Source organism: Pimephales promelas, chromosome 21 (assembly GCF_988280905.1).
Source record: "Pimephales promelas chromosome 21, fPimPro1.hap1.1, whole genome shotgun sequence".
Lineage (NCBI taxonomy): Eukaryota > Metazoa > Chordata > Actinopteri > Cypriniformes > Leuciscidae > Pimephales > Pimephales promelas.
The window spans coordinates 12,138,965-12,164,954 of record NC_142789.1 but is presented as its reverse complement, the minus strand read 5'-3'; the positions used below and the strand labels follow the sequence as shown (position 1 = coordinate 12,164,954).

At 37.3% G+C, this 25,990-nt stretch overlaps 2 protein-coding genes across 2 annotated transcripts; one reads left to right on the top strand and one right to left on the bottom strand.

Moving 5' to 3' along the window:
* Positions 1-4,515: 4,515 nt before the first annotated feature.
* On the bottom strand, positions 4,516-7,460 carry LOC120467163 (serine/threonine-protein kinase pim-1). Its single transcript, XM_039655963.2, is given in 7 exon segments — positions 4,516-4,670; positions 4,823-4,999; positions 5,093-5,471; positions 5,604-5,654; positions 5,742-5,899; positions 6,116-6,328; positions 7,049-7,460. Coding segments are annotated over 7 exon segments (1,488 nt in total). The 5' UTR covers positions 7,404-7,460.
* Positions 7,461-14,799: 7,339 nt separating this feature from the next.
* atp5f1b (ATP synthase F1 subunit beta) lies at positions 14,800-18,403 on the top strand. Its single transcript, XM_039655704.2, has 10 exons — positions 14,800-14,957; positions 15,591-15,764; positions 15,853-16,027; positions 16,177-16,298; positions 16,799-16,983; positions 17,080-17,238; positions 17,330-17,452; positions 17,530-17,742; positions 17,835-18,036; positions 18,156-18,403. The coding sequence occupies exons 1-10, from the start codon at positions 14,852-14,854 to the stop codon at positions 18,260-18,262; spliced, it is 1,566 nt and encodes a 521-aa protein (XP_039511638.1). The 5' UTR covers positions 14,800-14,851; the 3' UTR covers positions 18,263-18,403.
* Positions 18,404-25,990: the final 7,587 nt, after the last annotated feature.

Genomic DNA, 25,990 nt, shown 5'->3' with positions numbered 1-25,990 from the left:
AAAAACATGTGGCAATTATTAAATGACTTAATTGCATTCACTTAATTTATTTGCAGATGTAAGATAGGCTAATCGTATGTTTAATTTCGTACTGTGAAAATATTTAGAAAAGTTTTTGGAAACATTGTTCATGGTTGATGTTATTATCGGATACTGTGGTTGCTGGATGGGTTAAATAAAAAGCGTACAAAGCTACACATTTGTATTCTATTTATTTTCCGCAATTAGCAGATGTGGTTGAACATAACTGAACAGTTCAGCATTTTAACTCACCTGATTGAGTCCTGATTGAGTAACCTCACGCTTGAGTCCTGAAGCGATTTAGCCTTCATGGCAGACATTTGGAGATTGGATTTGGATCACCAACATTACTTATTTTTATTCCTCTTCTAAAAACATTGTTTGTGTTATAATAATAATAGGTTTTCGTAAACAGTACGCTTAAGTTAATTTAAAATCATGATTTATATTTTCTGTCTTGACATCGTTATCGTTGAAATCAAGCCTTCAAAGAACATTCAGTAAATTCGTCAGTAATTTAGCAAACAAAAGTGAGATTTCCTAACAGCAAAAACTGTAACGTTACAGCCTTCAACGTGCGCATGCGTGCTTGGTTCTTTTTTCCTGATCAATGTTTTTATTAATTAATTATTGTGTTCTGTAAAGGTTTTAAAGCATGAACCATAACCAACATTACCTTTTTTTTATTTGAAGCAAAAAAAGAAAGAAAAACAAACAAAAACAAAAACGTACAACTGTCTGCAACTGAACTGAAAAAGACTGCTCCTGGCTTAACTAATTCAAGTGACTTTGAAGATATGCAAACTCGTATTGTTCACAGCAGTCGTTTTCGTTAAAATTATGGACATTAAACGGGTAAAATTCTAGATGTACACATTTTTGAAGTAGCATTCCAATGGTATTTTGTGTGTTATTTAGCAAAGAGGCTGTTTTTCGGAAAAATATTTTACTATTTAAAGTCGCAAATCTATATGAGAGATGTCGTTAGGCTACTCGTTACGGAGCTCTGGGACAACATGTTGTTCGCGGTTGTACGTATAACCGGACTAAACTAATTCAATGGCTTAAACGTGATTGTTTTGAATAAGCCTTAAACGAAATTAGAGTGTTCCTGCCTGGCTGCCAACGACTGTAGTTTCCATCACCTCCTAAAAAACGACGAATCTTGTGTAAACCTTAGTTTAGATTCTTAAAATTCTATAAACTCTTTCAGCATACTGGCTGTTCGCTACTGATGTTACAGCTAAACGATCAAAGCCTGAGTTGACAGAATACCACTGTTAACCAAATGTGCCAGTTATGTATTCAAGTGGCACATTCATTTATAATTTTAAATAAACCCCAAAGCACAATGACTACGTGTGTATTTTTATTTTTATTTGATTTGTTTGTCAGCTCACACAACTGTCTGTCACCATGTTAATTAGTATTGATTATTAATAATATTATTATAATATTAATGAGAACAGTGTAAACCTTCCCCCAACTACCCATTAAAGATCTTCAGGTATGCAGAAGCTACTATTGGGATTTGGTGACCAATCAGTCTGAATTGTAAATGCCGTTTTATCTGTTTCTGAATGTGTTCAAATGTCAACATAATTGTGAAATAAAAGCTGGGAAAGGGAATTATAATTTGATTGTACTTCTTTACATAAAATAAATATCTATCTTAAAATGATCAGTTTAATACTCTGCTTTATGAATAATTGGTCTTTTACATTATGTTCACAGTATTTTTGCATTCAGATATTTCTTAATGGCTATATTGTTGTTACATGTATTGTGTTACACATATTTTGCAGCTTACAACATAGAAACGATATCGTTGGAGTCACATCTTTTTTTTCCCTAGCAGATGAATGATAAAACACTGATAGCCAATCAAAATCCTTCCTAAGTGAATTAAAAATAAACATTGCATGTGTTTGGTGTCCATGCTAATATAGTTATCATGCTTGGTGTTAATGGGTCTTGATAGAAACAATAAATAACATGAAAGAAATAAAAAAGCTTGAAAATTGTGTTGGACAATGAAATGCCTTTGAGTAAAAAATGGTTGAGAACCACTGATCTATGAATAAGAATAAAAACACATAATCCATAAAAATACAATTCTTTTTATTGAAAGTAATGTGTCTTGTTATTTTCTTTGTGTCAGTTCCTGTACATCCATGAGTTATTACATCATTGAGAAGAGAGAATTTGAACTCAGTAGTTTAAAAAATGTTCAAGCTGTCACCCAACAACAGTGTCCAATAGTGTGGATGAAGGTTTCTTGAACATTCTGGGCCACAACGCTTTTGCGTACACTTGATTGTCTAATCTCACCCTCACAAACGCTAATACTATTTAATTTCTTTTTAAAGTCATTTATATTAATGATTAAATCTATAAAGTAATCTGTTACTTTACTCGTTACATCAAAAAAGGAATCTAATACGCACATTTTCAGCAAAAGAGCAATTTCTGAAACATATGGGTCAATGTTCCCTCTAATTTTTAATTTTTTCTGAGTGCACATTTCAATACTGTGAGCCATTCGGAACCACACGACCTGCCGTTGTGCCGAAAATTACCACGAGCCTGCGTTAGCCATAGGGGATTCAAAGAGATGACAACAGCAAATGCATCAATATGTCTACAAGGTTGCTATTTATTCAATATCCTTTTATAATCGTTGGACTTTGGGAACATTTTAATGATGGTGTTTTACCAGTCTAGTTAAACTTAAAGGATCTTTGTTTGATAAGGTTTCAATAAGGTTTAGAAAGGTTATTATGACTGGTTAACTGGTTATGACTGATAATGATATATATATATATATATATATATATGAAGAGTTCAGATGCAAAAGCCTCTAAGTGCCATTTGAAATTTTCTTCTAGAATGATCATTTTTATCAAGCTAGTATATTTAAGTTCATTAATTTCACTTAAATGGGGATGAAGATTACCTATGAATTGTAATTTAAGTGAAATTGATAAAAATGATCATTCTAGAAGAAAATTTCAAATGGCACTTAGAGGCTTTTGCATCTGAACTCTTCATATATATATATATATATATATATATATATATATATAAATAAAGTATCCAAGATGTTTAGTCATTTCTCAACAGGTACAAAATTTAAATGGAACTTCATTGAAAGAAAAAATGCTAATGCAGTGCCTAACATTAATTATAGGCCTATTAAATTAACATGGTGTAATTTTTCCTAAAGGTTACCTATAAAAAAATGTAATAACTGCAACAAACTAGCGCAAAAATTAGGTTACAAAACATATCATTTGAACTTTATTGAGGATGATAGTCCTATCTGGCCAGGTGGCTCATCTTGTCTGCAGGCCGAAAACACATCTCTCCAAAGAACAGCATCTGAAAAACAGGTTAACCAAAAGAGAAACATAATTTCTCTTAAAAACACAAAATCATCATTATTACATTTAACAACTGCAAATATATTAAAACAGAATTAACCTATATGGTTATCAGGTTAATCAGGGTCACTTTGATCAGACACAGACTGATCTCATGAAGTAGCGTGTGTATGACACGCCAATTCGTATTTCCATTTTTGGCGTGCTATCAAGATGCATAATCGCTTTTCAGCGTGTTGAACACTGTTGACTTAACGTTATTACTGTATATATAAATATATGACTTACCTCAATCCTGTCCCTAAACCTACCTGTCACTGGGGTTAATAACATTTATAAGTGTTTCCCTACCATCCTAGGAAAAAAAAAAGATCGCTCCCCAGATGCTCCGATTTTCCTTTTTTCATTAACCATGAACTTGAATTCGTTGTATTGTTGACAAAAGCGCCCCGTGACCGCATCGTCTGCTTCCTCCAAAAGCGCTTCGAACTTCTTCGCCAGACTGGTCACGTCATTCAGCCCATGATCAAATTCACCAACTGCATACGTATCCTGCAGCCTAGGATACATATGTAAACACTCTAACGTATCCGGCTTGGTTGTCAGTCACATGTCAGTATTTTAAACGTTTATTACCTTGCCTGCATCGCCTTTGATGCTCAGATGTTTAACCCATGAAAAAAAATCGTTTGGTTTGTGTGGTCTGAATAAAAAAAAATGTGTCCCGGATGCACTGACACCTCCGCACACTCACTCTGCTCTTCGACGGAAGCGGGTCCGTGTTGCACCACACACTCAAACCTCACTCCTGGCTGCTATGCCGTACGGGTCGGATCCCTGCATCCACCCCGGGTACGTCTGTGGTGTTTTGTGCAGTTATAATAGATTGCACAAAATTGATTATAACCAGATTCCATTTGGACATCCCAGCATCCGAAGTCAATCAGTTTGATCTCTTTCTTCTTACAGGATGGCCTGAAACAAAATACAGACAGTTATTGACTACATACGTTATATTTAGAAGAGATTTGACTTCAGAATTGTGTTACAAACAATAAAGATACAACATATAAAAACAAATTATATGTCAAAATGTGAATACTTCAACATTTCAACATACTTCAACTTGAGAGTCAACTTCTTCTAAGCCATTAGTAACTGATCATAGGCTCAGTGACTGAAACCATGAATGGGACAGGATTTCCTCCAAACCAATCCGCCCGCTTGGGTCCAGCTGCAGGAGACACTGAATCAGATGACAGCATTCTGTGCAGAACGACGAGAGACAAAGAGAGACGGGAGAGTCAGATTATAACCTTGGACATTACATCTGCTATCTTTGTAATAAGCTGTAAGATTTGAGCTTCTAAACTGTAAGTTCAGAAGGTTTCATTTTTTTGTGATGAATACCATCTTACCGTGTGACAAGCCAGGCTGATTCCAAGTGCCCGTATTAATCATCAGCAGGTCACTGGGCATTGGAAAGTGTCCACACACAATTCTGAATAAGAGGACTCCTAGTGACCACACAGTTGCAGGATTCCCATGGTACCTGCCCTCTGTTCTGAACTCAGGGGGGCAATAATTTGGTGTGCCTGAAGGAAAGACATTGTGTCTGATGAGTAAGCTTCCTATAGGACATGCTACAGTTTAAGTCCTAAACTACAGCTTTAAGTCTTAATACATACCACGGAAATGATTATATGCCGATTCCTTCAGGAGATCCCCGCATCCGAAGTCAATCAGTTTAATCTCTAATGTTTGTGGATTGATCAGTAGATTCTCCATCTTAATATCATGGTGGAGAACTCCACTGGCACTGCATGCGTTAGCGGCGTATGTTACTTGCCACATGACAAGTCCTGCTAAAACTTCATTGAGTGTTCCTCTAAAGAGCCCAACGTAGTTACGCAGATCTGTGCAGGGTAAGGGGCGCTCCAAAACCATGATCAAGTGGTCAAGCTCGTCCTGCCAGTCCAGTAGCTGGATGATCTGTGGAACTTTAAGGTCCCTATTCACCAGGATCAACAGGGCGACCTCTAATGGAAGGGGTGCGGGATGACCAGGCTAGAAGAAAGATCATTATCATTGTTAGATGGGGTGCTTTCCCAAATAAAGATTTAGCCCAGTCTTGAACAAATTGTTTACATGTTTTAAATTAAAAAATGTCAAAGAACATGGAAAGAGTAGTCTACTTACAATGGCAATGTACTGCATATTACTCTGCTTTCTGGCAATTTTTACTGCCACCTGATCAACAAAACAAAACATTTGTCAAAACAAGTGCACTAAAAGTGGACAAAATATACACAAATATTATATGTAGAATAATGATACCTCAAGGCCATCCTCCAGGCGTTTCCCTTCATAGACAATGCCGAATCCTCCCTGACCAAGTATTCTGCCAAATTGATACCGGCTCAAAATATCTGGCGGGTTTGCAGGCGGCTGGACTTCAAGGCCACTGAAATCTGCCACTACATTTTGATGTAATTCTGAAAATATTAACCAAAAACATGATTTAATTAAATAATAATGAAATTCTTCATTCTCATACATTCAGTTAGGGGCATTTATGATTATGCTTAAGGTTAATTAAGCTTCCATTAATGGATACTCATATCTAGCTGAAGGATTATGTTTTTAATGATTAATGATTATGATTAAGTTTTTGTTGTACGGAGAAAAAAAACAAAAAAAAAAACAATTACCTTCAGCATGTCTCTCGTATATCGGCACAGGATCCTCAACCTCCATATGCTGATCCTGAACCTGATCTGAGCTGCCTTTCGGGTCACAGAAAGAGGGTGCGGACACCACCTCAACACTATTCGTCCTAATTCTCTTTCTCGCAGGCCCCTCGTCTCGGTGAGAACTCTGTTTTCTCTTCTTGCAGGAGGTAACAATTCTCCATGTGTTTTTATCTGTGTTTAAAGATTGAACAGAAGTCATGGAATACAAATCTGATCCTGCCCTTAATTAAACTTCAATCAATTGCATTTTGAAATAACTGTGAAGGTGTGGATTTTTTCTTATGATAATTAATGACACGTGATTCTAGGAACAAAAAATCCCCCTATTCTTCAATAATGGATGGCCATAATTAGGTTAAAGTGTTTTTGAAGCACAGAGCTGTAGTTAACAAAACCAATGTCTCATAACATGTTCATTTGATTTACATACACATTTGGATAAATGAATGTGAAAATCAGCAGAATTAACACAAAAAATAATCTATACTGTTTAAAAAATAATTTAAAAAATTAAAATTAAATGTCAATATCCAGGGCACCAAATCATTACACTGGCCATTAAACACATCAAAAGATTAAAAAAATGTCTCTGAGCTAGTACATTTATACGTAGTATCTTTACAACAAACAAAGAGAAGAAAAGTTATTTTATTATTTTACATAGACCAAATAAATCACAAACTTAAGTGACATTTTTTTCCACATTGAAGTGCCACTGCTTAAAATCAGCAGAAGAAATACTGATTATGTGTGTGTCTGTCTGATGATGATTCTGAGGTGGCAGATGGGGTGGCAATGCTTTATTTTTAGGGTGGCAGTTGCAACCCAAATTAACATGAAACTTCAGCACTGAAAAGTGTGTAATCTTTGAGATTATAGCAGTAAACTCACCTTTAACTGTCAAGTCCACTTTGTTGCCAACTGATGCCGGACTGACGAAGTTAAGAGATGGCAGCTTCTCAAAACTGCACTCCCTCTTCTCCTTTCTCTCCTGGCCTTCATCAAAACTCTCCGTCGTCCTCCTCCTCTTTCTCTCCGGCCCCTCGTCAAAACTTTCCGTCCTCCCCCTCTTTCTCTCCATCCTCCTTCTCTTTCTCTCCGGCCCCTCGTCAAAACTCTCCGTCCTCCTCCTCTTTCTGTCCGGCCCCTCGTCAAAACTCTCCGTCCTCCTCCTCTTTCTCTGGGGCACGAACACTTCAGGGCTGCCAGAACTCATTTTTCTTTTAAAAGCTATGATCATTTCCATTCGAAAACAGCAGAATTATCATCAAGAAAACTGAGTCGCACACAGAATCGCCTTTCTGTTCTGTTGAATAATTCCACGCTTGGTGCTTTATGACGTCATAGTATGTGATTCCAAACGACGCCAGGCTCGTTCTAAACTTTTTCGCTGATAGACATAGGCCTACATCCCTTTAACATTAAGAGAAAAGGGGGTTTTCTATGCACATTCATTCATTAAATCCAAAAATGTTATTTTTTTTATTCATGGCAACAAATGAGCGTGATCACACAAAGAAACTCAGTTAACATACTGCGGTAAAAAAAAAGATAGCTAAGGAGTTTTTATACTGCATTTGCATATGATACAGTTAAGCAATATCACACGATCAAGAGTGCAGAATATCATTGCGATTGAAAATGTGAAACACTTCAAATGATCCATATTTCATATGTTCAATAAACAAGTAATGGGCTCTATGCACGGCGGTATTTCCGGTCAAGGTGTATGCTCGATAACTTCCACCTATCGTAGAGTCCAATGCAATACCGAGAATTTATATTGAATTTTATACTCGATGGTTATACTAAAGAAACGTTAGTCACATAAACACATAAAACAGACACTCCTCGTTGTGTTTATGCTTCTTTTTAAAATTATATTAAATAAACATAACTATATATAAAATTACATCTAAACGTATGTACGTTTCGTTTCAAAGACGGGAGGACAGTACATTTTGAAGACTCTGCCATAATCCCGTTTTCCTCGGTTTCCCTCATGGTTTTCCTCCGCTTTAATCTCCACAACCGGAAATGGATGAGCATCCTTGCGTCAAATGCGTTAAAGTCACTCATTCATTTGGACGGTCGCCTGCCGCCACCTACTGGCGGTTTAGTTTCGTGTTTAAAAGTTCTTTCCAACATTTCTTATTTGTATATTCAAATAAATATTCAAAACTATTACATAATTTAATGCAGGTGTAATTGTTCTGTGTAAATTATATAATTTGACTGGTAACAGCCCTATAGTATCTTATTATTCTAATTTAATTATCAAATTTAACAATTTAAAGTGAAAGATGAAGCTTTTAAAATGATTAAGGAAAAGGCCCTTTTGTAGAGATTAAAATATAATGAACATGCAGATTTGAATATGTCAAAGCTGAATGACCAATTAACTTGAAAAGGCTGAAAAGGCTTAATGTTGAACCCTGAGTCATATTTGATATAGTTTTATGGTGTGGTGCGTCATAACCGTGAAACCACACATAAGACCTGGATTTTCTCTGATTTGTAACCAGGCATTAAAGCGATTTCCAAAGCCCATATTAGACTTTCTCTGGTCACACTGAAGAGATGGGTCCCAGCTTAGGACCCAAGCGATCCGATTGGTTCAAAGCAAGTTAAAAACAACAACAACAACAACAACAAAGCTTTATTTTTTATTCTTTTTCCTTTTAAACAAAACAAAAACATAACAGAAACAAAAAACAGCAATGAAAAAAAAAATCATCAACATACAATCGTTCAGGGCAATCGTTTGGTATATTCTTACATAGGCCTAAAGCAAAATGTATGAGAGTATATATGTCAGATGGTGCATTGCACTGGTCAATAAACATGTCATGAAGTTGTAAACACAATCCATTTTACCCAATACTACAAATATTTATCCATCTGTAAGTTTAAAGCAAAAGTCATCCTCTCCATATTCTGGACATTGGTCATAATGTCCAGCCACTCAGCCTTTGTTGGGGGATCAAATTGAAGCCACTTTTGTGTTACAGCTTTCTTGCTGGTTGCTAATATTAAAAGGTACTTGTCTTTTATCATTAAATGAGCTGCTAAGTTGCCCAGGTAAATTGTAGAAAATGAACAGTCAATTCCATCACCGAAAATAAAATGTATTACTTGTATTATACCTCCTGCCAATAACTAAATGGCTGCAGCTCCAGAATACATGGAAATGGGCAGCCAGCTGTTCCCCACATTTCCTCCAACATAGACCACTTCCCTTCTCGCCAGACTGAATAGATTTTGATTTGGGGGTTATAAAGTATCTAATAAGATTCCGCCAACAGAATTCTCTCCACAAACCCGAGCTGGTAGAACAGAAGTCGCCTGTATACAGAACCGATATTCAGCCAGTCTTCCTCTGAAATATCTACATTCTTTTCCCCACTTTATTTGTTGATTGTTTCTTTACGGATTAAATGGCTAGATATAGTTTTGAAATAAGTTTGCTGTAATGATTCCTGTCTGTGTTTCCCTTGTCTTTTGTGGACTTTAGTTATTTCCTGTTCTGTGCCATGTTTTGTAGTCCTTTGTAGTTTTTCTTGTTGAAGAGTTCCCCCAGGTGTTTCTAATTAACCCAGCCCCCTTGTTATCTTGTTTAGCTTGTTTGTCTGTGAATTTAAACCTCTGTGCTTCAGTTGTTGGTTGTTGGTCGTTGTTTAACTGTAGCTTTGTTTCTGAGTTTCTTTGTTTTCCTTGCATTACCCTTTTCTTTGATTATTATTATTATTATCAGTGACTGCATTTGGATTCGTCCTTGCCTCGTCGTTACATTTCCTATTATCTTTATTTTTATACATGTCAATAAATAAATCAATTAAATTGGAGTCATACTTCTCCATGTATAATATCTCTTTGTTAACTCTTTAAGTGTCACTCACGCCCCCCCCCCCCCCCTTTTTTTTGAATATAGATGAAAATGCACATTTCGAACTTAAATGGTTGCAATTCAAGAATGCTTTGGAATATAGACATAAGATTGGTGTCATTTTAAAGAAGACATTTGGCAGATTTTTGTAGAAGTGAAATAAATTAAGAATGTGAAACGAAAAAAAGTTATAGAAGTTTGAGTTTATGAAAATGTACAATATAAAAAAATTAATTATTCATATTTTATATAAAATATATATTTTCAAAACCTGGGCGACACTAAAACTGAAAAAAAAAAAAAAAATCAAAGCCAAAAATCTGAATAAGTTTAGGTTGATATCTCAAAAAATGAGCTTTCACTGTTTTGTTTGGGCGCAGTACCAAACTTTTTCACTAGATGTTTAGTGACACTTCGGATGAGTTGAGTCCCTCTGTTTTCTTTTTTTTTCTTTTTATCTTTTTTTTATTTTAGTGTTTTGAGCTCCTTAAGTCTATTTGTTCTCCCTTGCGAACAGTGCAGAGGATGTCTTTTTGAATAATGTGCGGGAGGTGTGAATCTTGGTTTGTAATACAATAAGATTTATATTGTACATTTTGAGATTGCCATACGCTCTTTCTTTGTTAGATTTCTTTATTGTTTATTGTAATAAGAAAAAGTTCACAAAAAAAAAAAAAACAGACTCCATTACTGCCCATATAAGGGCGCCTCCATTTCCATATGTGTTTTGAGTGATATGAACAATTATTTCCAAAATTTTCATACAATTTATGAAGTAGGCATCCTATTCAGAAGTAATATGAGAAGTTTGGCAGATTTTGATATGAATTCAACCTCTAAGAAACATTAAAAAACAAGTACGTGCGTTATAGACCATTTCACAAGATGTAAACAACACTGGTCCAGAAACACTTCCTGTTTCAGTTTGTAACTGTTTTCTTTATTTCACATGTAAAGAAAACATCTTAAAGATGTTTGTTTAACTTTTTGATTCAGTTTTAAATGTTCTGTTGGTTGTATTTTATCCCAGCTTATATGTAGTGTTAAAAAACTGAAACAGGAAGTGTTTCTGGACCAGTGTTGTTTACATCTTGTGAAATGGTCTATAGCTTCCTGCCACATCTCAAATGGTGAATAGTTTTTTTCTTTATATTTCAAAAAATTTCAGACCTTTTTTTTTCTAAAATAATTGAATGGAGGCTATCTTTTGAACTCTTGGCATGAAAACAAACAGGTTTCTACCTTTCTTTCATGATTTTTTTCATGTTTATTCCAATTTCAAAGTAAAGGTCTAAACACGCCTTAGAGTATGAAAATATTCTTGTTGCAAATTGATAAATTACGGCTCCTCTGTAATATGTTTTGAAAATCAATCACCAAATATGAAAACTAGAGATTGTAAGCTTTCAAATGATATATAGTTTGTCAAGATTAGTTTAGGTTTAGTATACTGTTTTAACCCTTGTGCTGCATTAGATTTTTAACACCGTTGAGTGCATTAAGGACCAAAAATGGCCACATATTAAACATTGCCTAAAATATTATATATTATTATTATTTTCCACTTTTACCAAGTTAAATCTCTTAACCAGCATCAGTCCTCATCATAACTACCAAAAATGTATTCAATTTCAGGATTTTAACCCTTTAATTACCAGTTTTGTTTGCGAAACCATCGATTTGTATAAGAGGAAAAAACACAAAAATTCAATTATTTTCAATAAACTAAATGCAAAGAGAAAACTTTAGATTTGGATTATCACAGTCCCACTTTGCAAAAAATCCCACTTAGCGCGTTAGAGACCAAAAATGGCCACCTATTAAACATTGCCTATTGCCTAAAATAAGGTGCATTTCCACCCATAGGGAATAAATATGTAGTGACGTCATCTGGTGGAATACACTATATAATGCAAATATAATGCTTTTGCTTCAAAATGAAAGGATGTTTGTGCAAAAATCATGTTTCATGTATTACTGACAGCCTCAGATTTAAACAACGTTTTAATGGGTTTCAATGGGCCATTTTTGGTCTTTATGGTGCTGAGTGTTACTATTTGATCTACACAGTGTGTGTTATACATATTTTGCAAAATGGGATCACATTTTTTACATGTATCCAAAAAGTCACAATTTTGCCAAATTTCATACCATTTGCATTAAAACAGCCAAAATGGTCAAAGAAATTAAACTGCAAAAGACCAAAAATGTCCCTAATGCAGCATAAGGGTTAAAAATGTAATGAATTTTGGGCCCACCGGTGGGCCCGTGACACTAAAGGGGTTGAAATAAGTCCTAGTTTGTAAGTTGCAACACTATCTCACGACCAATTCGTACGAATTCGACGCATGATTAAAAAGTGTCTAATTCGTACTAATTCGTACGACCTCACTCGTACTAATTCCTACGATTTGTCTAAACCCACGTGATGGTTAGGTTTAGGGGCGGGGTCAGGGGTAGGTCATTCGTACGAATTCATACGAATTGGCCAATTCGTAAAATATGTACGATTTAGCAAAATCGTATTAATTCGTACGTGTGGGGTCGTATGAATTGTTACGAATTAGCCACTTTTTAATCATTCGTCGAATTCGTACGACTTGGTCGTGAGATCGGGTTGTAAATACCTAAAAAAATAAAAAAAATCTAGTTTTTCCAAACAATATTTATCAGACATCTCCTGAAAGCTATCTTATTCTCCCTTTGAAGAAATTGAACCAAAAGAGGTGCCAAGCCTCTCTATACCAGAGCTGAAACCTCTCATCAGTCATTGCTGGTTTAAAGTCGGGGTCGAAAGCAAGTCGGGGTTACTTACTTACTTACTAACCCATTTTAATATTCTAGATTGTCTTTCAATTAACGGAGATTTGCATTCTTTAAACCAGATTCTAAAAGGAACCTTTAGTCCATTGATTCAAACTTTTAGAATACTGTTCATACAGTGATTTGCAAGCCAGCACTGCTTGCAATGGTACAGTCAGCTGCGAGATCTCCAAATCCTTCCACTTTGCTGTATACTCTGGGTTACAGCAGCATGCTAAAGGTTTTAGCGGGCTGCTTTGAAATAATCTGCTAAACATGGCAGTGATCTGCCCCCTTTCTTTATCCCATTCATTAAATTGTTTTAAAGGGACTTCTTGATTGGAAGAGATACAAAAGTCGAGGGAGCATGTTCATTTTTACTTTATCTATCCTGTTGTGCATCTCTAAGGGCAGTTGGGACCACATATATCTGATTTAATGTTTTTACTTATAGGGGCATAATTGCTATCAAACAATTTAGAAATATCCTTTGTTATTATAATCCCCAGCTACTTAATACTTGATGAATTCCAATTAAATGTTAATGTACTCCACATGTCATTCAGAGGGTAGTTATAACTTAAGATTTGTGTTTTTTGAACATGGTTCAAAGCTAGTTTTATGGGTAATTGCAGAGAAAGTCTAATATGGGAAGAACCCCCACTCACATTAAACATCCGGTCACCAGATCTCAACCCAATAAAGCATCTTTGGGATGTGGTGGAACGGGAGCTTCATGCCCTGTGCATTCCACAAATCTTCATCAACTGCAAGATGATGGGCCAACATTTCTAAAGAATGCTTTTAGCACATTGTTGAATCCGTGCCATGTAAAATGTAGGCAGTTCTGAAGGCGAAAGGGGGTCAAACACAGTAGTATGGTGTTGCTAAAATTCCTTTTGGTGAGAGTATATATGAAGAGTTCAGATGCAAAAGTGCCATTTGAAATTTTCTTCTAGAATGATCATTTGTATCAAGCTTGTATATTTAAGTTCAATGATTTCACTTAAATGGCAATGATAATTACCAATTAATTGTTATTTAAGTGAAATTACTGAACTTAAATATACAAGTTTGATAAAAATCATCATTAAAGAAGAAAATTTCAAATGGCATTTAGAGGCTTTTGCATCTGAACTCTTCATATATATATATATATATATATATATGTATATATGGCAGGTGCACATATAAATCACAGCTTCATCAGAATGTTACAAAATTTGGTGATTGCTATGGCATTAGGTATGTGAACACCCAAAAAATTTAGGTCATGATCCGAGCAAGTGGTCGTAACCCCTTAAAGTGTTCAACAATGAAGGGGTGACACTCTAAAACAGCAAGAGTGCAAAACACACTCCCCCCTCACACACACAAACACACTTTCTTCTGACAAAATTTCCGTTCTGTCAAAAAATACTGTTCAGTCGACTAACGTTTACACAATAGCGACATCTAGAGGGAGCTTAGCGATCAGTTATTTTTTTATTTTTTTACAGTCTATGGGTTTGGAATCGTCACTAACCTTTTTACACATTGTCACACTGACATTGCCTGTCTATGTGTATGCATGTAAGAAATACACGGTTATATGTGTATAGTGCTTTGTGCTCTAAAACAGATGTGGCTGGAGCACGGACATAGACTACCTGTGGATTACATACGTCTTAAACGCATTCTAGATAATAATAATAATAATACCAAGGCGGTCTGTTATTGATCCATTATTTTGTGTAAATGCGCTCTTATATATTTATAGGCTACTGTATCACATTTGGCTAAAATCTTACAAATCATTGCTCAATGATTCCCCACTGCACACAGTATAATGCTATTTCAGTTCATTCATTGTAACGATGCCCAGTCTGTCCTTCAGCACTGACGCATGCGTAGACGCTCAGTTCCCGTGTCGCCATGTCTGAAACGCATGCGCAGTGTGAGGCGCAAGCGGCACCATATATAAGCTCGCGAGCCTCTGCCTCATTCCACCTTCAGCCATTTTAACGATGTTGGGAGCTGTGGGACGCTGCTGCACCGGGGCTTTGCAAGCTCTTAAGCCCGGGGTGACCCCCCTGAAGGCCCTCAATGGAGCTCCAGCAGCCCTGTTTTCTCGTAAGTAGAAATTATAGTTATTTTTTTTTACAATGGTTGTTTTTAACGCAGCTCTTTGACAGCAAACGTCACCGCCAGAATGCTAACGTTAAATGGCAGCATGTGGCAAGTGCAGGCCGCAAAGTTTTTACTGTAATATTTTCAATGATTGCTTTCGCCTGTTGTTCTGCATGTATGTTGATTTGTGTTAGATCTATGCTGCCGTAATGGAATACTCCATTTAATGATAACAACTAATTCTGGTTGGTAGGAAAACAGGAATGACCTTTATGTGTCATGGAGAGGTGGCTCGCGCTGCTAGCTGTGTTCGCAGCTCGCGAGGTCATGGCTCAGATTAACGTGGAATAAGATCGCGAGTTAATTCATTCTTTTTCACGAACCTTCACACATTTTAAGTGCATGTTGCAGGCGTGTCCCAGCTGATTTTTAACGGCTTAATCTTTAGAACATAGACTTGTTTAGGTTCAGTCATTAGCCTGTTTTCATTTCCCAGGTCAATAAATAAAAACGATTTCGACACGACTTTCAGAAGCGCTCGTTTTTTGTAATTTGGGGTTCAATTACATTTTGGTAACGTTAACGTTCTTTGTCATTTGCTTGTGATACTCAGCTGTTTCTCTTCCTCCCCTTCAGGCAGGGATTATGCTGCTCCTGCCGCTGCTGCTGCCACCGCCAGCGGGCGTATCGTTGCGGTCATCGGTGCCGTAGTGGACGTCCAGTTTGATGAGGGTCTGCCCCCCATTCTCAATGCCCTGGAAGTTGCTGGCCGTGACAGCAGGCTAGTCCTGGAGGTTGCTCAGCATCTTGGTAACATGTCTAAAGCTTGACTGAAAATATGAAATGTAAAGTAATTATGAATTTGAATGGGCAAATGATAGTTTTTCCTGTTCTTCAGGGGAGAGCACTGTTCGTACCATCGCCATGGATGGTACTGAGGGACTGGTGCGCGGTCAGAAGGTTCTTGACACTGGTGCCCCCATCAGAATCCCTGTGGGACCTGAGACGCTTGGCAGGATCATGAATGTCATCGGTGAACCCATTGATGAAAGAGGACCAATTTCCACAAAACAGTGAGTAGTTAAGAGCACTAAAGCAACCTTATTGTTTTTGCAAGTAAATGTTTTGGCTGTTGTGACTTGTGAAGTATATCATGGTCCATTTATTGATGCAGATATATTGCAGTGTCTTTAAAAGTTTAATATTGGGATTTATTCTTCAGGACTGCCCCCATCCATGCTGAGGCACCAGAATTCACAGACATGAGTGTTGAACAGGAGATTCTGGTCACAGGAATCAAGGTTGTAGACCTGCTGGCCCCCTATGCCAAGGGTGGCAAGATTGGTATGTGTGTGTATATATATACTACCATACAAAAGTTTGGGGTCTGCACTTTTAGTCACTTATTCCACAAGGGTAAATGAAATTGATCAAAAGTGAGAGTATGGTTAAAACGAATAATCATGAAGTATCACTGTTTCCACAAAATTAAGCAGCCCAGCTGCTTTCAACATTGAGAATCATTTCTTAAGCAGGAAATTTAGCATATTAGAATGATCATGTGACCCTGAAGACTGGAGGAATGATGCTGAATTCAGATTTATTTCAGGAATAAATATGATTTTAAGAAAGTTATTTTAAGTTGTTGTAAAATTTCACAATGTTTTGATAATTTTTATTTTAAATGCAGCTTCAAACATGATTAAGATCTTACTGACCCCAAACTTTTGAATGGCCTATTTTTTTATATATTATTATTATTATTATTAAATTTCAAATTGTGGTATTTTTTTTTTTTTTTTTTTTTTTTTTTTTTTTTTGACTATGGCACCTAATTTCTTCAGGTCTTTTTGGTGGAGCTGGTGTGGGAAAGACTGTATTGATTATGGAGCTGATCAACAATGTGGCCAAGGCTCATGGTGGTTATTCAGTGTTTGCTGGCGTGGGAGAGCGAACCCGTGAGGGAAACGATCTCTACCATGAGATGATCGAGTCTGGTGTCATCAACCTGAAGGACACCACCTCAAAGGTAACTTGTAGATCCAAATATCCTCTGATACACTAGTTAAATAAGGTCCATCTTGAGAACTGTGGTAAGTTATGAGGTCCTCTTGGTTGCTGCTAGGTGGCGCTGGTGTATGGACAGATGAACGAGCCCCCAGGTGCCCGTGCCCGTGTGGCTCTGACTGGACTGACCGTTGCGGAGTATTTCCGTGACCAGGAGGGGCAAGATGTGCTGCTCTTCATCGACAACATTTTCCGCTTCACCCAGGCTGGATCAGAGGTCAGTGTTGAGATTGATTACGCGTCTAAACTTGAATTTTGTTAGTTTGAGATTAGTGTGTTCTAGATTGGGTTTATTTCTGTTCTCATAGGTGTCTGCCCTGCTGGGTCGTATCCCCTCTGCTGTGGGTTATCAGCCAACTCTGGCCACTGACATGGGTACCATGCAGGAAAGAATCACCACAACCAAGAAGGGTTCAATCACATCTGTACAGGTATGCCTCCTTTTGTTTGCACAACACGCACTCCCGCTTTCCTGGATCTCTCTTACCAATGTCATTGTTTCTCATAGGCCATCTATGTGCCTGCTGATGACTTGACTGATCCCGCTCCTGCCACCACATTCGCTCACTTGGATGCCACCACTGTGTTGTCCCGTGCTATTGCCGAGCTGGGCATCTACCCCGCTGTGGACCCCCTGGACTCTACGTCCCGTATCATGGACCCCAACATTGTGGGGTCTGAGCATTATGATGTAGCCCGTGGTGTCCAGAAGATCCTCCAGGTGAGCGCCAACGAGTAAAGGCTTCATCGGAGCACTTCACTCCAGTTTGAATTCCAATCCATGACCTTGTTCCTGCTCTTCTCTGTGTTTAGGACTACAAGTCCCTGCAGGATATCATTGCTATTCTGGGTATGGATGAGTTGTCTGAGGAGGATAAGCTCACAGTGGCTCGTGCACGTAAGATCCAGAGGTTTCTGTCCCAGCCCTTCCAAGTCGCTGAGGTCTTCACTGGACACATGGGCAAGCTGGTGCCCCTGAAAGACACAATCAAGGGCTTCAAGGCCATTCTGAATGGTAAGTACAGTCATTCTGTTTGTCTTTGCTGCTTTTATTCATCTCTTGGTTTCATTAGTCTCTCTTGGTATTAATTCTGTTTTTATTCAGTGTTGATCATAGCGTTTGTTTTTCCCTAGGCGAGTATGATCCTTTGCCCGAGCAGGCCTTCTACATGGTGGGCCCCATCGAGGAGGTCGTCCTGAAGGCAGAGAAACTGGCTGAGGAACATGAGGAGCGTAAATGAGTGTTTAAATGTCAGGGCAGGTTGAATGAAAGGGAGGAGCACTTGGTTTGTAATGTCGCATTCAAAAACAAATTGTATCTTTATCGCTGGTCATTTCTGAAGTTATATTTAATGATGGAAATAAAACTGTCTTACCGTGAACTGTTTCTTTGTGTATTTTTTTTTTGGTTTAAGAAGTTGGCTGTTGTCTCATAAACCTACTACAAATGATGCATTTCTAAGACCTCTAAATCAACTGTTAAGTGCCTTCTGACCTCTAATGCATAGTTTTGAATCTGCTATGAAGACTTGAGTAAGCATAAGAAACATCAATATTTTAAAGTTCATCTCAATCATGTATTGTCCTGAGCTTTGACATTGGGAAACTGAACGATAACTGTTATTTATATGCATATGTAAATGGACTGATACAAAATCTCATTGCTTTACATACTGATAAGTTATTTCATTTTACACTGGACATCTAAATGTCAATATAAATGATAATGAGCTTCACATTCTCATATCTTCTACTTATGAGCTTTCACTGCTGAATTAAGTCTGGAATAAGCTTACGCAAAGTAATTATGGATTTATTATCCATAATTTAGTTATGGAGCTTATGGACAGTTTAAGAGTTTTTTACAGTAAAGGGTAGCATACATTTATTGCATACATTAGCATAGCATACATTCATTGTCCTTATACCACCGTTCTTTAAAGGAGTAGTTCACTTTTAAAAACTTAAGCTGATAATTTTACTCACCTCCATGTTATCCAAGATGTCCATGTCTTTCTTCAGTTGAAAAGAAATTAAGTTTTTGTGAAAAAATTCCAGGATTTTCTCCATATAATGGACTTTAATGGGAACCAAACGGTTCAAGGTCCAAAAGAGTTTCAGTGCCATTTCAAAGGGCTTTAAACGACACCAGACGATGAATAAGGGTCTTATCTTGCAAAACGATCGGTCGTTTCAAAAATAAATAAGTTTAAGTTTTTTAAGCACAAACGCTCGCCTGCTCTGTTCTGTGATGAGCGTTCGTGACTCTCCTGTTCAAACTCGTTCATCAAAATGAAGAAATCTTTTTTCCAGTCATGACTCGAAGGGTCCTAGATAAGACCCTTATTCATCGTCTGGTGTCATTTAAAGCCCTTTGAAGCTGCACTGAAACTCTCATTTGGACCTTGAACCATTTGGTTCCCAATAAAGTCTATTATATATAGAGAAAATTCTGGAATGTTTTCATCAAAAACCTTTATTTTTTTTTCGACTGAAAAAAGAAATACATGAACATCTTGGATGACATGGGGGAGAGTAAATTATCAGCAAGTTTTTTTTACTCCTTTAAATGTGTGATAATTTATCTCTGAGACAAATGGAATACAATGAAAAAGTTGAGGGAATGGTGAAATTGACTGCAGATATTCTGCTGAAGTCACATTCTCCATGTTTGCAAAAGTTTTGGTGCTACAGTCTAAATGTGAATCTGCTTTTCCAAAAGAGCTCAAATTGGCAGGAAATGAGCCAAAATAACAACTGGCCACATGGTGGCGCCATGGCGCTATAAGCGGGCATGTGGCTGTAGATGCTGTCAAAATCAAATCAAATTCTACAGTATATCAGCAGTGTGCCCGTGTTGGTGGTCCATTTGAGAATGACCTCGGTCAAAATGGTATGCATTTATTAAGTAAAACCTGTACTAACTGAAACATCTTCAGTCTTTAGTCTCTGAAAGTATTGGCTATAATCTGGAACTCACTCAATGTAAAAACAGCACTTTTAGCAGTAGCCAGTCAGAGATGGAGGTATGAATTGTATATCTCACCCTGGAGAGTAACAGGTACGAGCTGCACAGCTGAGGCGGCATGTTCAATCCACATCGCTGTTAACTATCTGGCATCTCTGAGAAATTCACTTTCATAACCTTTCCTGTTGAAAGGTGTTCACAATAGGTACAACACAAGGACAATGCAGAAACGTGAAAATAATATGCTTCCTATTATGTGAATACTTCCACACTCACACTAATCCTACAGAATCCTGGTTCATGAACAAGAATATAACGCCAGAAAGAATATGCTCCCACTTAAAATAAAAAAAATAAAAATAAAGAAAAATTATACCCTATATAACTAAATTTAAATACTAAGTCTACCATTAAGAAATGTGCCTTTTTCAGGAAGCTAGTCATCAATTGATCATTAAAACTAGCTTAAAATTAAGTTTTGAAGAATTTAAGGCCCTTTGTCTGGGGTCAGCAGGACATTGGGCTTAATTTTATTTGGACACATTAAATTGATTAAAAGTGACAGTAAATACTTTTTTTCATTGTTACAAAAAATAATATTCAAAATAAATGATTTGAAACCGGGAAAAAAAGGTTTCACAGTTTCCAATAATTATATGGCTGTTATACACTATAAACAATATATAAAAGCAGGACAACTGTTTACAACATTAATAACAAAATATACATTTCTCGAGCACCAAATCAGCATATTAGAATGAATTGGCTATTTCAGCTTTGCCATCAAATTAATAAATTACATTAAAAAAATATTTTAAGCTGAAATAATATTTCACAATATTACTGTTTTAACTGTATGATAAAACAAATGCAGCTTTGTTGAGCATAAGAGCTTTCAAAAAATGTCCAAATTCTTACGGACATCAAACTTTTGAATGGTAGTGTAATTTCTTGCCTTTAGCAAGTTCTTAAACAAAGTGTATGCTTTATCAATGCTCTCACATTTCATGTTCTCCAGATGGATTGTGGACACTCTTGATGAATATGATTGTCCCAGCTCCTCCTCGCAGGCATGCTGCCGCAGAACAGGCTCCGCTCGTGTCCAGATGGCTTGCGAGGAGCGTTATGAAGCCAGTCACAGCCTGTGATGAAAACATAATTCTTGCCACGGACTCAAACTTTCTGAAGCTTCTGGTACTATCTAACCATGTAAAGCAGGAAGAAAAAAAATAGTGAAAAAAGTAAAGATAAAAAAAATCTGTCTTTTTTACAGAATATTCTTGTCAGTAAAACATACAGTAAAAATGTAAACATAATTACAGAACAACCTGTAAATTTGACCATTTATAACTAATTTACACACATGCCATAATTTCTATGCATGCCACACAAGTAATTCGACCCAGCCCTGAATGGTCTGTGCCCTCATCACCGCTGGTGTGCTGTACCCTCAGAATGCCTTTCTGCATTGATACGCCTCTGGTCCTGCGGTCGCTAGCTTCTCCCAGGCAGGTGGATTCCCGGCCCTCCGGCCACTGATCCCGTCACTCCACCTCGGCTCGTCGACCTGCCGGCTCCACCTTGGCTTCTCTCTCCCTTTGCTCCACCAGAGAGCTCCGGCCTTATGGCTCCACCAAGCATAGGTATCATATTGAGACTAGATGTCCTACTGGCTGCTTGGCACTGATAAATGCGGCCACCATCTTAAACCGGTTGTATTCCTATTGTAGATGACAACGCACTGTGCAGCATATTGCTGCTCAAATCGGTGTACTATCACTCGGGAATTACTTTTCACAAGTAAGATTTAACATTTAACATTACCTGACTAAAGTTTGTATTTTGTGAACAAAATATCCCATGTGTCCTGTATCATAGCTACATGTTTGTAGCCTGGATGCAGCCCGAACCCCGCCCACAACATTTTTTGGTCTGGAAGTTCGGTCTGGACTCTATTGATCCATTGAGGAGTAATTATGACCAGTCAAAAAAATGTTCGGGGCAATCAAATTGCTAGGGCGGGCTTTATACGATGATGGACAGATGATCTGCAAGGACGTAATCATCATGTTATCAAAGAGCGCTTAACTGGTTTCCCTCAAAGATGACTGGAGCTGGAGAATTGAGATGTAGACGCTGTCGCGTCTGTTGTAAAATAAATCGACTGTGTATTAATTTTAATAGACGAACAGAAAACTGCAATCGTGGCTTTTGTCGATCAGAAATATATTTTTGCCATCCTCCCTACAGGATTCAACAAAAGTGTAACTTATCAGCTGGCTCTGACTTATCAGCTGGCTCTGGCTCTGGCTCTGAAATGAAATGCCTGTGGTCGTTGTGATTTCTCCTTTGGTCGCACTCATGGAGGACCAAGTAAAAGAAGCAACACTCGTTATTTTACTTCTAAAATGAGTAATTTCTGCAGTTTACAACTCTGCTATGCAAAGTAGTTGACTTACAGCGTCGCTCTGATTGGTTGTAGGTCTAGCGACTATCCAATTGAGTGCAAAGTTTTTTTTTCCTGGTTCGATTAAGACACGCCTTATAATCAAAGCCCTACGGAGCAGTTTCAGACTCACATTCTGACTAGAATATGAGTATCACGAAGTCAGGCTAACATGTATGACCTTTGCAGCAAAAAAACCCACGTGAAAATTAGTTCGGGATTCAGTGAGATATGATTCCTTAAATGTGCTGACAGCTCATATCACCTGCCAAACAGATTAGACTTAGCGGAGCGGATTTAAGATCCGTGCCAGTAGGCTGTAGCGGTCAATAGGGTGTCTACCTATATGATGTCTATGCCACCAGGCTTCATCGTCCCTCCGGCTCCACCTTGGCTCCTTTCTCCCTCTGCTCCACCAGAGAGCTCCGGCCTTATGGCTCCACCAGGCTTCGTCATCCCTCCGGCTCCACCTTGGTCAGCCGTCATTTAACTAACCCTCTGACTCTACACCCCTTTGGCCCCTGCAGGCTCCGCCTTTCCTCTGCCTCAGTTCTCAGCTACTCTGGCTCCGCCTTGGCCTCCCCTCCAGGACAATTGTGTCGGTCCGGTCCCATCTGCTCTCCGTCTGTGCCCTGGGCTCCGCTTTGGAGAGCGTTTTCCAAAAGATCCGTTTTCATTGACATAAAACGCCATCTCAGTGTGGATGTAAGGCCAAACCGGAGAGAAAAATATACGTTTTCAAATGAAAATGTATTAGTGTGGACATGGTCTTTACCAATGAACAGTTTTTTACTGTATAATTTTACAGTTAAAAGTAGATAAATTTTATAATTTCTTGATTTTGGGGGGTATTTGCAGTTATCAAACTCCTGAATGCTGGCAGTTCTTTTATTTCAGTTTTGTTTATTTGCACAATATAAAATACATACAATAAAAAGCAAGAAATGGATGATACCATGTAGGGAGATGCAGAAAACCCATAAGGCCTTGTTTAATAAAAATGATGACTGTATATGTTAATAACATGTAAAAAATATGAACAGCAATATGAAGCAATTTAAAAGGCATATAAATAAAAAATCAAATCTCTTTTATAGCCTAATATTAAAGAAGAATATTTTTGGTAGATTGAATATACTCCACTTAGCATGACTACACTAACATGTAAAATTCTTTAAATCCTCTAAGTTTTTTGTGGAAATAAACTGCAAGGCTTTTTGGAACTATTCAGTTGTAATTTATATCCCAAATGTAACCCGTCTGTATTTTACACTAGTATATTATACCAAGTAGAGTTTCCTCTTTTGCCCTTAAAGGGATACTCCACTTTTTTTGGAAATAGGCTCATTTTACAACTCCCCAAGAGTTAAACAGTTGGGTTTTACCGTTTTCGTATCTATTCAGCCGATTTTCTGATATTTAGAAGAATATCAGTAACCAGACAGTTTCTGGTCTCATTGACTTCCATAGTATTTTTTTTTTTCCTACTATGGAAGTCAATGAGACCAGAAACTGTCTGGTTACTGATATTCTGATATTCCAAAAAAAGTGGAGTATCCCTTTAACAGACTTTAGAGTCATTTTTGGTTCAGTGAAAATACATCAATCCAGCATGCAAGTGCATAAAGAAACAAGCATACTTCCTAAACTAAACATACTTCCATGTGAATTCTGAGTTGAATAGACTTTCGAATGATTTAAAAGATTTAAAAACTCATTGTTTGATTTTGATGATTATTTGTGCTGTAAAGAATAGAGTTTATCAGGTCAATCACATACAGAGTGTTGACCGTATTACTCCGCTACAGAAGAATCTGACCTCTGAGTTAATGATTCAGTTCTGTCTGTGTATTTGGTTTCTGTGTAGTGGACACTCATGCTTGCTCTGCCGCAATACATCTAAATATTTTGCACACAAAAAACAAATTTGTAATATCTCCCTGACCACATCATAGATGGGTGTTTCACTTACTTAAAATGACATTCTTTTTATTGGTCATGTATTGGCTACTACATCAGAGTATATAAAAGTGTCTATAAAACGGTGTAGATCAGTACCTTTCAAACATGTTGATTCTGCAGTGCATGATGGGTAACCCCCGTGTCCTGTGCCTGCAGAACGGAAACATACTGAGGTGAATGACCTTGCAAGCTTTTACCTTCATTCAGAAACAGTTCCCCGAATGCATCTTTAGACATCTCCCATATCTCAGGTCTGTAAAATATTCAATACAGTCATTCAATCATGGCTTATTTCTTATAAAACGACTGCATGACAAATGGCAAGCCTATTGGATGCTCCTGAAAAATTTGTAACTTAATCTTATTATTAAAGGATGGAAGCTTGTTTCTCTGAATAAAAATAAATAAATAAATAATTGCGACTTTTTATCTCACAATTGCGTGTTATAAAGTCAGAATTGCGAGACATAAAGTCAGAACTGCGTGATATAAAGCCAGAATTGCAAGAAAAAAAGTCAGAATTGGGTGAAATAAAGTCGCATTTCCGAGAAAAAAAGACACAAGTGCGACTTTTTATTTCACAATTCTGACTTTTTTTCTCACAATTGCGAGTTTACATTTCGCAATTCTGACTTTACATCACATAATTGCGAGTTTATATGTCGAAATTCTTACATCTTTTCTCAGAATTGTGAGATATAAACTTGCAATTGCGACTTATCAGGCTTCTAACCCACATAACAACATTGTTTCGGCCCAGATCCGCCCCACATCTGGCACTTGTGGGATGCGGATCTGGCCCACATGCAGCGTGGAATGACGGCACTTGGGTGACCCACTCCTGTTTGCCAGATCTGGGCCACAAGCAGGCCATAGCAATGCCACATGTCAGCCAAGAGCAAAGAAATAAACCAGAACTGGACTTTATCTGAGCCACAAAATCTGTGTATATTAAACATGGAGTCATCTCAACCTTAATAAGCCTGTTAACAAGCAGAATCACTGAAGGAAAGAAGAAAATGGAAAAATAGACGAGCAGAACAAGAACTACAACTGATTTTAGACACAGTCTTAGATTAAATCACCTGAAGAGAAGACATTAAATCTGAAGATCTCAGCAGAGGAGGATTAAACAACTCCACAAACAGCATTACCAGCTTCACTTATTAATAACCAGACTGACTTTATTTCTGTTAGACTTCTAAAGAAGATTTTATTGAGAATCACCAGAGGTTTAACTCGGTGTTTCATTTGAAGTCACCATAACATCAGAATCACTGAAGGAGAAAATCCTAATTGGTTACCATTATGGAGATCAGTGTTTGCTTTAGTTGGGCTCTTGACCCTTAAATTATTTATTTTAGAATGTTTTCGGCTTTTATATTTCTGTTATAACAGGCAAATGAACAAAGAAAAAAGGTGATTTGATGGTGTGATTGTGTGTGTTATAACATAATCAATAATTGGACTGAATCACTGAGAGTATAATTTCAGAGTTAAGCTTTGTATCTTATGGATATTATTGCAGCACTGTTGTTGTGGAATAACATGCATTTTCTTTTAAATCCAAATTATCAAATCAATTACAAAAAA

Bases quoted from the DNA above. Each gene is read 5' to 3' on its own strand.
- atp5f1b (XM_039655704.2), top strand. From the start codon at position 14,852: ATGTTGGGAGCTGTGGGACGCTGCTGCACCGGGGCTTTGCAAGCTCTT. The intron at 15,765-15,852 runs GTAACATGTCTA...CCTGTTCTTCAG, and splicing joins GGAGGTTGCTCAGCATCTTG to GGGAGAGCACTGTTCGTACC. The intron at 16,984-17,079 runs GTAACTTGTAGA...GGTTGCTGCTAG, and splicing joins TGAAGGACACCACCTCAAAG to GTGGCGCTGGTGTATGGACA.